The sequence below is a fragment of the Podarcis erhardii genome (genome assembly GCF_964252035.2).
Source record: "Podarcis erhardii genome assembly, chromosome: 14".
NCBI classification, from domain to species: domain Eukaryota; kingdom Metazoa; phylum Chordata; class Lepidosauria; order Squamata; family Lacertidae; genus Podarcis; species Podarcis erhardii.
In genome coordinates this window covers 51,485,302-51,496,772 of record NC_138503.1, presented here as the reverse complement: position 1 = coordinate 51,496,772, position 11,471 = coordinate 51,485,302, and the positions used below count along the sequence as shown (strand labels likewise).

General features: G+C 47.2%; 1 protein-coding gene across 1 annotated transcript in view; it reads right to left on the bottom strand.

Moving 5' to 3' along the window:
• Positions 1-2,746: 2,746 nt before the first annotated feature.
• The window catches only part of LOC309329088 (kinesin-like protein KIF19), a 33,753-nt gene continuing 25,028 nt past the window's right edge, over positions 2,747-11,471 (bottom strand). The window contains exons 14-20 of the mRNA XM_081839602.1: positions 11,031-11,152; positions 8,334-8,470; positions 7,984-8,086; positions 6,104-6,529; positions 4,723-4,879; positions 3,553-3,660; positions 2,747-3,213 (exon numbers count right to left, since the gene is read on the bottom strand). Of these exons, the coding sequence (XP_081695728.1) occupies positions 3,128-3,213; positions 3,553-3,660; positions 4,723-4,879; positions 6,104-6,529; positions 7,984-8,086; positions 8,334-8,470; positions 11,031-11,152 (1,139 nt within the window). The 3' untranslated portion in view covers positions 2,747-3,127. The remainder of the gene's footprint in view (positions 3,214-3,552; positions 3,661-4,722; positions 4,880-6,103; positions 6,530-7,983; positions 8,087-8,333; positions 8,471-11,030; positions 11,153-11,471) is intronic.

The following is an 11,471-nucleotide window of genomic DNA, read 5'->3' as shown; positions in this document are numbered from 1 at the left end:
TCAGACAACGTTGGGTTTTTGGGTGACCCTGTGGCCGCCATGTTTGACTGTCTCTTGCTCTGATTTATTTATAAATGATTTACAAATGTTTGGGGTGGGGCTTCTGCAGAGGGTACCATGGCAAATCATCTCCCAGAGTCTGCGAAACCAGCAAAGGGCACTGTGCTCCCCTAAATTCCATCGTTCTCACTTTCTCTGGAAAGTGCTTGCTTTGCACAAGCTCCCCCCCCCCCAATTCTGGCACTATGAATTGTCTTTAGGCGGGTTTCTTATGTGGAAATGCCTTTCCAAGCATGTGGGCAGAACCACTTGGTTTGACTCAGGTCAGCCAGAGGGAGAAGCAGCTCATTTGCCTTTGCTTCTACAGTTTCATCCCAGCGATAAAATCTACTGTAATGAGGTGGTTTTTTTTGGGGGGGGGTGTCAAGTCTGGAGGATACCTGGGGTCCCTTCCAATCCTGCTTGTAATCTAGTGGAAGAGGCTTCTGAACCAGCCAAAGCAGTTCCTCTGTTAAGGGAATGGCTTTGGCCCTTAAGTACTTCCATTTACATATCCAAAGAGGTTCACAGAGAAAATGGGCGGGGCTTTCTCCATCTCAAATGGCTGGATGCCACATCATCCTAGGATGGAGAACAAGAGATGAAGAGCAGCTGTGTCTATGAGAGTTGTAGTTACCGATAGGTAGCCGTGTTGGTCTGCCACAGTCAAAACAAAAAATTCCTTCCAGTAGCACCTTAAAGACCCAGTGGCGTAGCGTGGGGGGTGCAGGGGGGGCCGGCCGCACCGGGCGCAACATCTGGGGGTTGGGGTTAGGGGGCGCAAATCCACAGGTTAGGGGGCGCAAATCCACGGGTTAGGGGGCGCAAATTACTTGCCTTGCCCCGGGTGCTGACAACCCACGCTACGCCACTGTAAAGACCAACTAAGTTAGTTCTAGGTATGAGCTTTCGTGTGCATTCACACTTATCTGAAGAAGTGTGCATGCACACGAAAGCTCATACCTAGAACTAACTTAGTTGGTCTTTAAGGTGCTACTGGAAGGAATTTTTTGTTTTGACTATGAGAGTTGTGCGTGTGAGTCTTGGGCTGATACTTGAAGCTGCAGACACAGACACAGCTGCTTCATAGAAACCTAATGAGGACGCAAGATCTGTTGAGGTGTTAATGCTCTGAGCTCCTCCATCCTATGCCCAGGTTGTGTAAATAAAACCACCGTATCCTAAAGACATCACAGTCTCTGGTGACCCTCAGTCCAATGAAACTGAACCCTGGGTAACCCTTGGGGTGGCACAGTGTAAAGAAATCAAAGTGTTCTGGGAGGATATCCATATAGAATTGGAAAAAATGTTAAAAACATCCTGTAATAAAAAAACCCAGAAGTTTTCCTTTTGGGAATTACAGATTTGGACATTCCCAAAAAGGCAAGGGTGCTCATCGCGGCAAACTGGAAGAGTGACAATGTCCCATCAAGATTAGAATGGATACAAAAATTGGCTGAATATGCAGAATTAGAGAGCTTGTCAGAAAAAATAGAAAATAAACCAATACAGGTATTTATATCAAAATGGGAAGTCTTCAAAATTTATCTGAGAAATAAGTCCATCGCAGCATTCGAATAATTTCAGTAGCAGTTCTAAGTATGATGTAAAATTTAAGATAGACTAAAGATTATTAAACTTTAATTTAACTTCTTATGTCGTGGCAGTAGACAACGGATGTGAAATTGAAGTAAGGAGTAGGTGGGAAGTTGGGTCTATAGAAAAAAACCATTTTTACTTGAAGGTTTTGAGATGATTAGTTGATGTATTCATGTTCTTTTTGTTTTGTGTTTATGGGTATTATTTCTTTTTGGTGTGCTAGAGTGAACAGTAAAAAAAGAGAGAGAGAGAGAAAGAGATTGGGGTATCACGCAACAATGCAAAAACACTCTCCTCTTCTCCAGGTACCCACACCTTATCTCCTGCACATCAGAGTTCCTCTTCTCCCTTCAACACCATGTGAAGTCCAAATGATCTAAAGCCTTTGTGAAAATGTTTTGACAGGGGCGCAGGCTGCATGATGTAAACCCATCATCCGTCCAAGCCGCTTGGACTCCGGCCATGGGGGATGAAGGGCTCTTCTGTTAGGCCTTGTTGGCTGAGTCCTCTCTTCACCCTGCAGAGCTCCAAAAAGTTCTCTCTCCCACCTCCCTCCTGCCTCCTGGGAGAGCTCAAATCGTCTTCTGTAATTCCTCCACATCTCTTTCATGCTTCAGAGACTTCCTAACTGAATCGAGGTTGTTTTCCCTCACGGCTGGCTTCCTCTCTCCCCGTTCACTGACGTGCCTCCCGAAAACAAGCAAGTGAGAGAGCAGAGGAAATTCCCTTCTTGTGTTGCAGGAGAAGGTGCGCATGTTTCAGGCCTGACAGCTGCAACCAGCGAACCAGAGCAGTGCTTTAAAAGCCTGCTGGTTTGGGGAATGTTTGCAGGATGTATCACCCGGACTGTGTGTAAACAAACACATTTGACTGCAAAAATAAAAATAAGTGGCCAAGACTAGGGAAAGAAGGAGGAGGAGGTGAATATGCCAGGCAGTGTGAATCACAGCTGTCAACCTTCCCTTTTTTGCGGGAAATTCCCTTATTCCAGCACCGTTTCCCGCTGCTATCCCGGATTGTTAGATATCCCATAGACTGTCCCCAGGACAGGTGAGGCTACTGATCCCTTATTTTCAGATCTGAAAGTTGACAGCTATGGTGTGAATATGGAGGGAATTTTTGCTTTTCTTAATGTTATGCTATGAAAATCCTAATCATTTTTTCTTTTTAAAAAAATGCAACTTTGCATGTGTGCTCGAATGTGCTCCATGTCCTGATTGTGTTTATTTATGATCTTGCAAAATTTATAGACGGCACACATAATATAGTAGAGCGGTTTACAAATAACCAAAGCTGATGCGAAATGTAAACCACAATGAATACACCTTTAAGTAAAAGCCCAATGCTACAAGATGATCTGTGGGCAATAATCTAAAAATTCATTCTCGTCATCCACAAATGCCAATATCTTAAATACATGTTATGCCAAGTAGAACCCGTCTGCATCTGGGTGGCAAGAGAGGAGCCTTCTCCCATCTTCCATTAGCCTTTATTTTGTCTTTGCTGGGTTCCTCGAGTTGGGGACTTGCTGCTGCTGCTGCTGCTTTTTCTGCCCGCTGGTGTTCTCTGCAGGCCCTGGGTGCAAAAGCAGATGCCTATTGGGAGAAATCTCCTGATCCTGAACCAGAGGCTGCTCAGCTATTGCTTATTTCCCTAGTACCAACCACCCCAAGCCCTAGGTTCTGCCTGAGAGTTCCTGCTGATGGTCTGCCTAGAAGGCAAGGCAGTGACCCAAGGCAGGGCATTCTCTGTGGTGGCACCCTGTTAAGGGAACTCCCTCCTGAAGGAGGCAGGGCAATCCTACACACTAATTAGGTGGAAGGGGAAAAGGTTCCAGACCTTTGGATCCTGATGCTGATGGTTTGTGCAGTTTGGAGTTTTATGCCCTGCCCATTCATAGTCCCCCATACTGACCTTTGACCCGCTTCTGGAGAATCTGCCCTCGCATTTGACCTGCGTTGCTCTGCTGGATGGTGCTGGGGGCAGCGCTGCTGATAGCCAGAATCTGCAAGGGGTTTTCTTCTGGAGAGGAATGGGAAGAGGAGGGAGAGTAAATGCAGAAACAAAAGCGCCCATCACTAATTTTTTACAGTCATACCTTGGGTTTCAGACGCTTCAGGTTGCATGTTTTCGGGTTATGGACCGCCGAAACCCGAAAGGACCGGAATGGGTTACTTCTGGGTTTTGGCGGTCACGCATGCGCAGAAGCGCCAAATTGCAACCTGCACATGCACAGATGCACAGACACGGGTTGCGAACGCTGCAGGTTGCGAACGTGCATCCCGCACGGATCACATTCGCAACCTGAGGGTCCACTGTACTATGTTATATCTTTCCTCCAAGGAGGCTCAAGGTGGCAAGCATGGTTCTCCCCCCCCCCTCCTCATTTTTTCCTTACGACCCTGTGAGGTAGGTTAGGCTGAGAAATGATGGCTTGCCTATTTGTGTGTGTGTGTGTATTGTGGGGATGAAGAGTAACTTCATCAAATCCATTGGGGTTTACCGTATTTTTCGCTCTATAAGACGCACCACACCACAAGACGCACCTAGTTTTTGGAGGAGGAAAACAAGAAAAAAAATATTCTGAATCTCAGAAGCCAGAACAGCAAGAGGGATCTCTGCGCAGTGAAAGGTCCTTACGACCCTGTGAGGTAGGTTAGGCTGAGAAATGATGGCTTGCCTATTTGTGTGTGTGTGTGTGTGTGTGTGTGTGTGTGTGTGTTTTGTGTGGGGATGAAGAGTAACTTCATCAAATCCATTGGGGTTTACCGTATTTTTCGCTCTATAAGACGCACCACACCACAAGACGCACCTAGTTTTGGGAGGAGGAAAACAAGAAAAAAAAAATCTGAATCTCAGAAGCCATAACAGGAAGAGGGATCACTGCACAGTGAAAGCAGCGATCCCTCTTGCTGTTCTGGCTTCTGGGATAGCTGCGCAGCCTGCATTCGCTCCATAAGACGCACACACATTTCCCCTTACTTTTTAGGAGGGAAAAAGTGAGTCTTATAGAGCAAAAAATACGGTACTTCTGAGTAGACCTGCCTAGACCAACGTCGAGAGACCCATCGGGTGACGGTTTACCTGTTTCTTGGCCAACAGAGAATTTGATTTTTGTGGCAGCTGGAAGGATGTGGGGAAGGCTGCTCATGACGACATCGGGTGACTTGATTTTGGGCAGCTGAACGTCTGGTCCATCACCTGCATGGCCGGAGGGAACCCAATGCTTTACTTGCGGAGCCTGCGGGACGGGACAAGGAGGTGGTGGGGTGGGGAGAAAGTTGTATCTCAGGCAGGGGGCTTTTCCAACACCAGCAATGTGATCTTTTTAAAAATGAAAAACTAGGACTGAACATGGCTCCTTCAGCCTGTCAGACATTTGCTCTGCCATTGAGCCATTAAGTCAGGGCTGTGGAACCTGTGGGCCTCCACATATTCCCTTATTTATATATAAAAAATATTTATAGACCACTAGTGTTTCCGTTCGCTGCTCTGATTTCCCCAGAAGCGGCTTAGTCATGCTGGCCACATGACCCAGAATAACTGTTTCCGGACAAACGCCGGCTCCCTTGGCCTATAGAGCGAGATGAGTGCCGCAACCCCAGAATCGTCTGCGACTGGACTTAACTGTCAGGGGTCCTTTACCTTTACTATTGCATAAAAAATATCACAGTGCACATCTACGAAAATACATAAAGCCTTACAGCAAAAACATGTTAAAAAGTTAGAAAAGCAAAAATCAAGTACCCATTGTGGAAGGATGTATTCTTAATTGCCTGCACAGGCCTGGCAGAACAGAAATGTTTCCAGCAGGCGTTTAAAACTTAAAATGCAAAACATCTGCAGAATCTGCAGCAGCCTCAGCAGATCGTGAGTTCCCTACTCTGCGATTTAAACAGTAGAGTTCCTTGTCCTTTCCCCTTGTTAATACAGTCATACCTTGGTTTTCAAACAGCTTAGTTATCAAGCTTTTTGGCTCCCAAACGCCGCAAACCCGGAAGTGACTGTTCTGGTTTGTGAATTACTTTGGGGAGCCAAACATACGACAGGGCTTCCGATTGGCTGCAGGAGTTTCCTGCAGCTGATCAGAAATCATGCTTTGGTTTCCAAACGTTTTGGAAGTCGAACGGACTTCCGTAATGGATTCCATTCGACTTCCATAAACGACTGTAGAAGAATTGGTGCAAAAGAGTAACAACAACAGAAAGAAAAGAACTGCGCAATGAATTGGAAGCACGTGCATGTGCTTTAGGGCACATTTATGCATGTTGCAGAATCTCGTTTTTCATGGCGCAGAATTTGGCCTGTGTGAAGCAAAATGCTGGTGGCTGTTGTAGCGGTGCAGAGTACACAGCAACTGGAACAATCCCTAGCAGACACCATTCAGCTACTGCTCTCCCCCTTTGCCTCATTTTCTATTGAATGGACCTGTGAATACGCCCATTTCCCCCCAGAGCAGACATACCCTGGGGGAGGTAGGGTCAAGGGAGCGTGATCTCTTCTTCCCGGCTTTCCATTCCAAGAGCTGCTCCTTCTGAGCCTTGTGCTGTGGCCGTTTTTCTCTCTGGGGCTCCATGCTGAGGCCGTGGACGCTCTCTGTATCCTTCAAGAGGTGCCCCGGAGGGGAGCTGGGATGCAGCTCCAGAGTCCCTTCCTCAAAACCATGGACGGAAGAGACCTCTCCACTGGGGTCTCTGTCCTGAGCTCGGGAACGGCGACGGGCAGCAATCAGAGCAATCCGTCTGGTGCCCTCAGCAATCTCCCTCAAAGCTTCCTGGCTCAGAGAGCTGCTGGAGATGTCCTCATCGGACTTTTTGCAACCGGAGTCGCGGGAAGGAGGGGTCTGTAGCTTGGAGGCCACCTTTCGCAAAGGGATGCCTGAGATCACCTTCTAGAAACCAAAGCAAGCAACACTCAGCATTTGCTCTCTCTGTGTTTATTACTCAGCAAATATTTCAATGCAAAAGGCAGTTCCGTTGCAACACTGAGCTCAGTGGCTCAACAGTGCCATCTAGGCTGCAATACCGCCCTGCCTAAGCACCTGGTCAGCTGACCCTCCAGGGCCAATCCCTGTCCACTAGGCCCTATAAAGAAGGCTTAGCTTCAGGGTTTGCTCCTCATCCCAAGCAACTTGTCTCTGGTGTGAGGACTTTGCCTAAGGTCCTCTTCCCTTGGGTCTTGACCCCTGTTGGGCTTTGACCGTGCTTCTCTGAGGCTTCAGCCTTGCCTGTTTTGGACCATACGCCTGCTCCCCCTGAGCCCTGAAGCACAAGAACATGGGAGAGTTTGGCCACTGCATCAGACCAAAGACCTACCAAGTCCGGCATGATTTAGCAGGAGCCAGACGATGCTGCTGAGCTTTTGGCAGGAAGTAGAATAGCATCCGTTTCTAGAATCCAGATAACATGCAGCTCACCAAGTGGGAACTGCCTCTGTCCCCCAGACCCAAATGTTTATGTGTTAAGGATTGACCTCCATCCCATTCCCTCCTGCTCATGACTATCCTGCAGCAACTGGGGCAGAGAGAGAAGGATACAGAAGCACCACATCTGATCCCTAAAGAAGAGAGACAGACGACAGGGAAGGAAATAAAATAGCTGGAGCACAATTTAGAACAATGTTCTATGTCACTCTCCACCCACATGCTCCTGAACTCCAAGTCCCACCATCTTGGACCATTGGCCATGATGGCTGGGACAGATGGGAGTTTGAGTTTGCAACATCTGGAAGGCTACAGGCTCCCCATCCCTGATGCAGAAGTGACTAAGTAATACATGAGGGCCGTAATCCAGCCAGAATATCAGTGGACTGGATCCTCTGTGCCTGGAGAAAGTGCAAAGGTGTTCCATTGAGTTAAAAAATATAGTCAATATTGAATTTTCAAGGGGAAGCAGAAAAAAGAGAAAATGAACAGGGGAAAAAGAAGAGGGAAATATTTTGCTAAACAGAGAATTGTAGAGTTGGAAAAGACTACAAGGGTCATTTAGTCCAACGCCATGCAATGCAAGAATATTGCTCCCATGTGGGACTCAAACCTATGATCCTGAAATTAAGAGTCTCATGCTCTACTGACCAAGCTATCCAGTTACATGTTGTGAAGATGCCCTATTCAAAAAAGGGGGTTAAATGAAATATGGCTATTTGAGAGTAAGCAGCCATTGTGAAAACCTAGAAGCAGGGCCTGAGGACAACAGCCCTCTCTCTTTGTTGCGCCCCAGGGACTAGAACCTTGGTAATGCTGGCTGCCCAGAGCCTGACAGGTTGCCCAATGTTCTCTTGCAGTCTAACCTCCCAAGGGTTGTTGTCAGTGCTATGAAAGGGAGAGGATGATGTTGACCAACTGACCTGTTGGCAAACAGGAGTTCTTAGCAAGTCGGCTAAAGCAGGGGTGTGGCTCCAGTCATGGCTCCTTTTGGCCGGGGTGTTTTTAGACGATCTGTAGCTGTCGCTAAGAACATCGAGAGAAGAGAGAGGGAGAGATGGACAGCCAGGAAACCCAACCCCTCTGACTCATTAAGCAGACAACACTGGATGAGCCCAGGCAAAATCAGATGGAAAACAGGGAATTGGCCATTTCTGCGAGTGGAGTGGCCGTTGTGTTAGAAGAGCCCCAGGCCCTTCCCAGAGGGAGGTGTTTGACTGCAAGAGTGCAGTGGGGGGAGGACCAGAGAGGGCTTTGTAAAGAATGCAAGTACCTGTCCGATTCCACAACAATTGGGGGTAGCTCAAATTTTGACCCCCAAACAAAATCTTTCTTGCGCTCCAGCAATCCCTTTTGGTTCTCTTCTTTGTTTAGTTCCAGCGGCTGAACCTTATCGTGAACAGAGCCATCCTATCAGGGATGGAAGACAAGAGGGGAAAATCTCTGTAACCTGGTGGATGTGCACTCTAGAATCGACTACCTCCCCATCACAGATTTTAGCTGGGTGGATAGTTGCTTCCGTCTTTTGTTATTTTGTGCAATTGTACTCATTCCACATCTGCCTATTCCATAGTTCTGTCTTTCATCTTTTAATTTTCACCTGTTGTTATAACCCCTCTCTCTGTTTTATATACGTTGTAAAATGAAATATAAAAAATCTTATTGTTTGCTTCTTCAGACAACTTCCCTGGCAACTGTAGTTGTTCTAGAACAGGAAGGGCTAAACCCAAACCACTCTGAACATTTTTCCCCCCTGGCCCTCTAAGAGCCCATCCTATTTTAGCAGCAAAAAGAGGGAGGAATAAAATAGACAATGTGCTGGCATAGGCCCAGGGGCGTCTCGACCCAGGCTGGCAGCCTGATAATGTGGCAAATCGCTGATCAACAGATAGACAGACAGGAAAAGGGGCAGCCACACCCACAAATGGCGTGCAGCTGCCAGAAGGCTGGTCAAGGCTGATCCTTCACACTAGGGCAGGGAGATTGTGATCTACTCACAGAATGAAAAACTGGCAGTGATCTACCCATGGCAGGGCAGGTCAAAGAAGTTTCTGAGCTTTTTTTAAAGAGGGAAGACATTACTGTCTACCTTTGGGGGGGTTCAGGTCAAAGTTGTTGAGCTTTTATTAGGGAGGAAGGTCGAAATTGTCAACCATTTTTTAGGGGGGACAGTGATGACACAGACAAAAATTACCCCACGGTCGACTTCTAACAACCGGTGCTCAACCACTCGACCTGTTGGATATTCATGTACCAGGGCATGTCATTTCAGGGGTGGAACTTAATTTTTGAAAATTTCTTCAGTAGGGGGTCTTAAAAATACGCTCTCGGGTGTGAAGAATTCAAATCTGCTCTTGTTCTTGTGAATGGACATCATTTAGCTTGGTAAGTCTATGTTTGATGGAGAAGCACAGAAACTGCTTTCGGAAAACAAAAGGATTTTAATTTCACCTTCTGATAATGTCAGGCAATGCTAAATAATAACAGATGAATTAACAATATAACTGACAGTACAGTCGTACCTTGGTTTTTGAACAGCTTAGTTCTCGAACGTTTTGGCTCCCAAACATCGCAAACCTGGAAGTGACTGTTCCGGTTTGCTAACTATTTTTTGAAGCCGAACGTCCAATGGGGCTTCCACAGCTTCTGATTGGCTGCAGGAGCTTCCTGCAGACAATCAGAAGCCGCACTTTGGTTTTCAAACTTTTTGGAAGCCGAATGGACTTTCGAAACAGATTCCGTTCAACTTTGAAGGTGTGACCATACCAGGCAATCATTTTCAGTTATTTTAATGCAGTGTTTCACACATTTTACTTACCAAGCAAAAGTAATTTAATCAGAATATCTTCTGAGTTCCCGATTCATGCTACAAGTTTTTAGCACCCCTCCTTTTTGGAATTTGAAAGCTGGAAAATCCAGCATGCCCTACCTTTGCACTGCCTGGCCCCAGGTTAATAATAAATAATAATAAATTTTTATTTATACCCTGCCCTTCCCGGTTCAGAAAACTGGGCTCAGGGCGGCTAACAACAAATATAAAACACTTAATTGATGCAACAAAAAACAGCTTAAAATACAGTATAAAAAGTGAATAACAATAAATTCAGAATTCAAAAATCAATTTAGGGGGAAATCCATCCAATAAACATTAGATGATCACCAGGGCTAGCTGGCTAAATTAGTGCTATTTGGGCCAGTGAGGAGACCAGGGAAGAATTAGCTGTGGGATCCCAGAGCGGGTAAGGGGGAGGGAAGAGAAGGGAAATAAAAGATCAGGCTGAATTCAAATTAAAGGCCAGGCGGAATAGCTCTGTCTTACACAAAGGAGATTAAATCCTGTAGGGCCCTAGTCTTATGGGACAGAGCATTCCACCAGGTCGGAGCCATCACTGAAAAGGCCCTGGCCCTGGTGGAGGATAGTCTGACTTCCTTAGGGCTCGTGACCTCTAAACTATGGTTATTCATGGACCTCAAGGTCCTCTGCGGGGCAGACCAGGAGAGGCGGTCCTGTAAATACGAGGGCCCTAAGCCACAAAGGCTTTAAAGGTCAAAACCAGCACCTTGAAACTGACCCTATACTCCACTGGGAGCCAGTGCAATTGGTAAAGCACTGGGTGAATATGCTCCCATGGCAGAGACCCCGTGAGGAGCCTTGCTGCAGCATTCTGCACCTGCTCGAGTTTCTGGGGCAGTTTCAAGGGCAGCCCCGTGTTTTGTTTTCCCTTCCTCCCTAGAGAACAGTGAGGTATGGGGAAGGACCATGGCTCAATGGTAGAACATCTGCTTTGCGCTCAGGTTCATTCCCTTGGCATTTTCAGTTTGGGGCTGGCAGAGCCTCCTGCCTGGAGAGCTGCTGCCAGTCAGTGCAGACAGTACTAAGCCAGATGGACCAATGGTCCTGTCCCTGTCATGGGCAACTTCCTAAGTCCCTGTTCCTATTTCGAGAAAAGGGAGGATAGTTCTGCCTCACCTGGAGCGCTCCAGACATCAGGGAGTGAAGTGCCAGAAGTCGGCCCAGGGTCCCTTCTTCCAACTCACGGATATGCAGCTGGTACAGTTTCCCCAGGGGCTCTGGAACAGGGATGTTGTGGTCTGGAGAAAAGGAAGGAAGCTTACACAGGTGAGGGCGCAAAAACAGATGGGTTGTGTGGAGCTGAGTTTGTACGGCCTGGAGAAGGGAAAACGGAGAGGTGATGTGACAGCCATTTCCAAATATCTGTATCCCAGTATCCCTGAAGGAGCGTCTCCACCCCCATCATTCTGCCTGGACACTGAGGTCCAGCTCGGAGGGCCTTCTGGCAGTTCCCTCACTGTGAGAAGCGAAGTTACAGGGAACCAGGCAGAGGGCCTTCTCGGTGGTGGCCCCTGCCCTGTGCAACACCCTCCCATCAGATGTCAAAGAGATAAACAA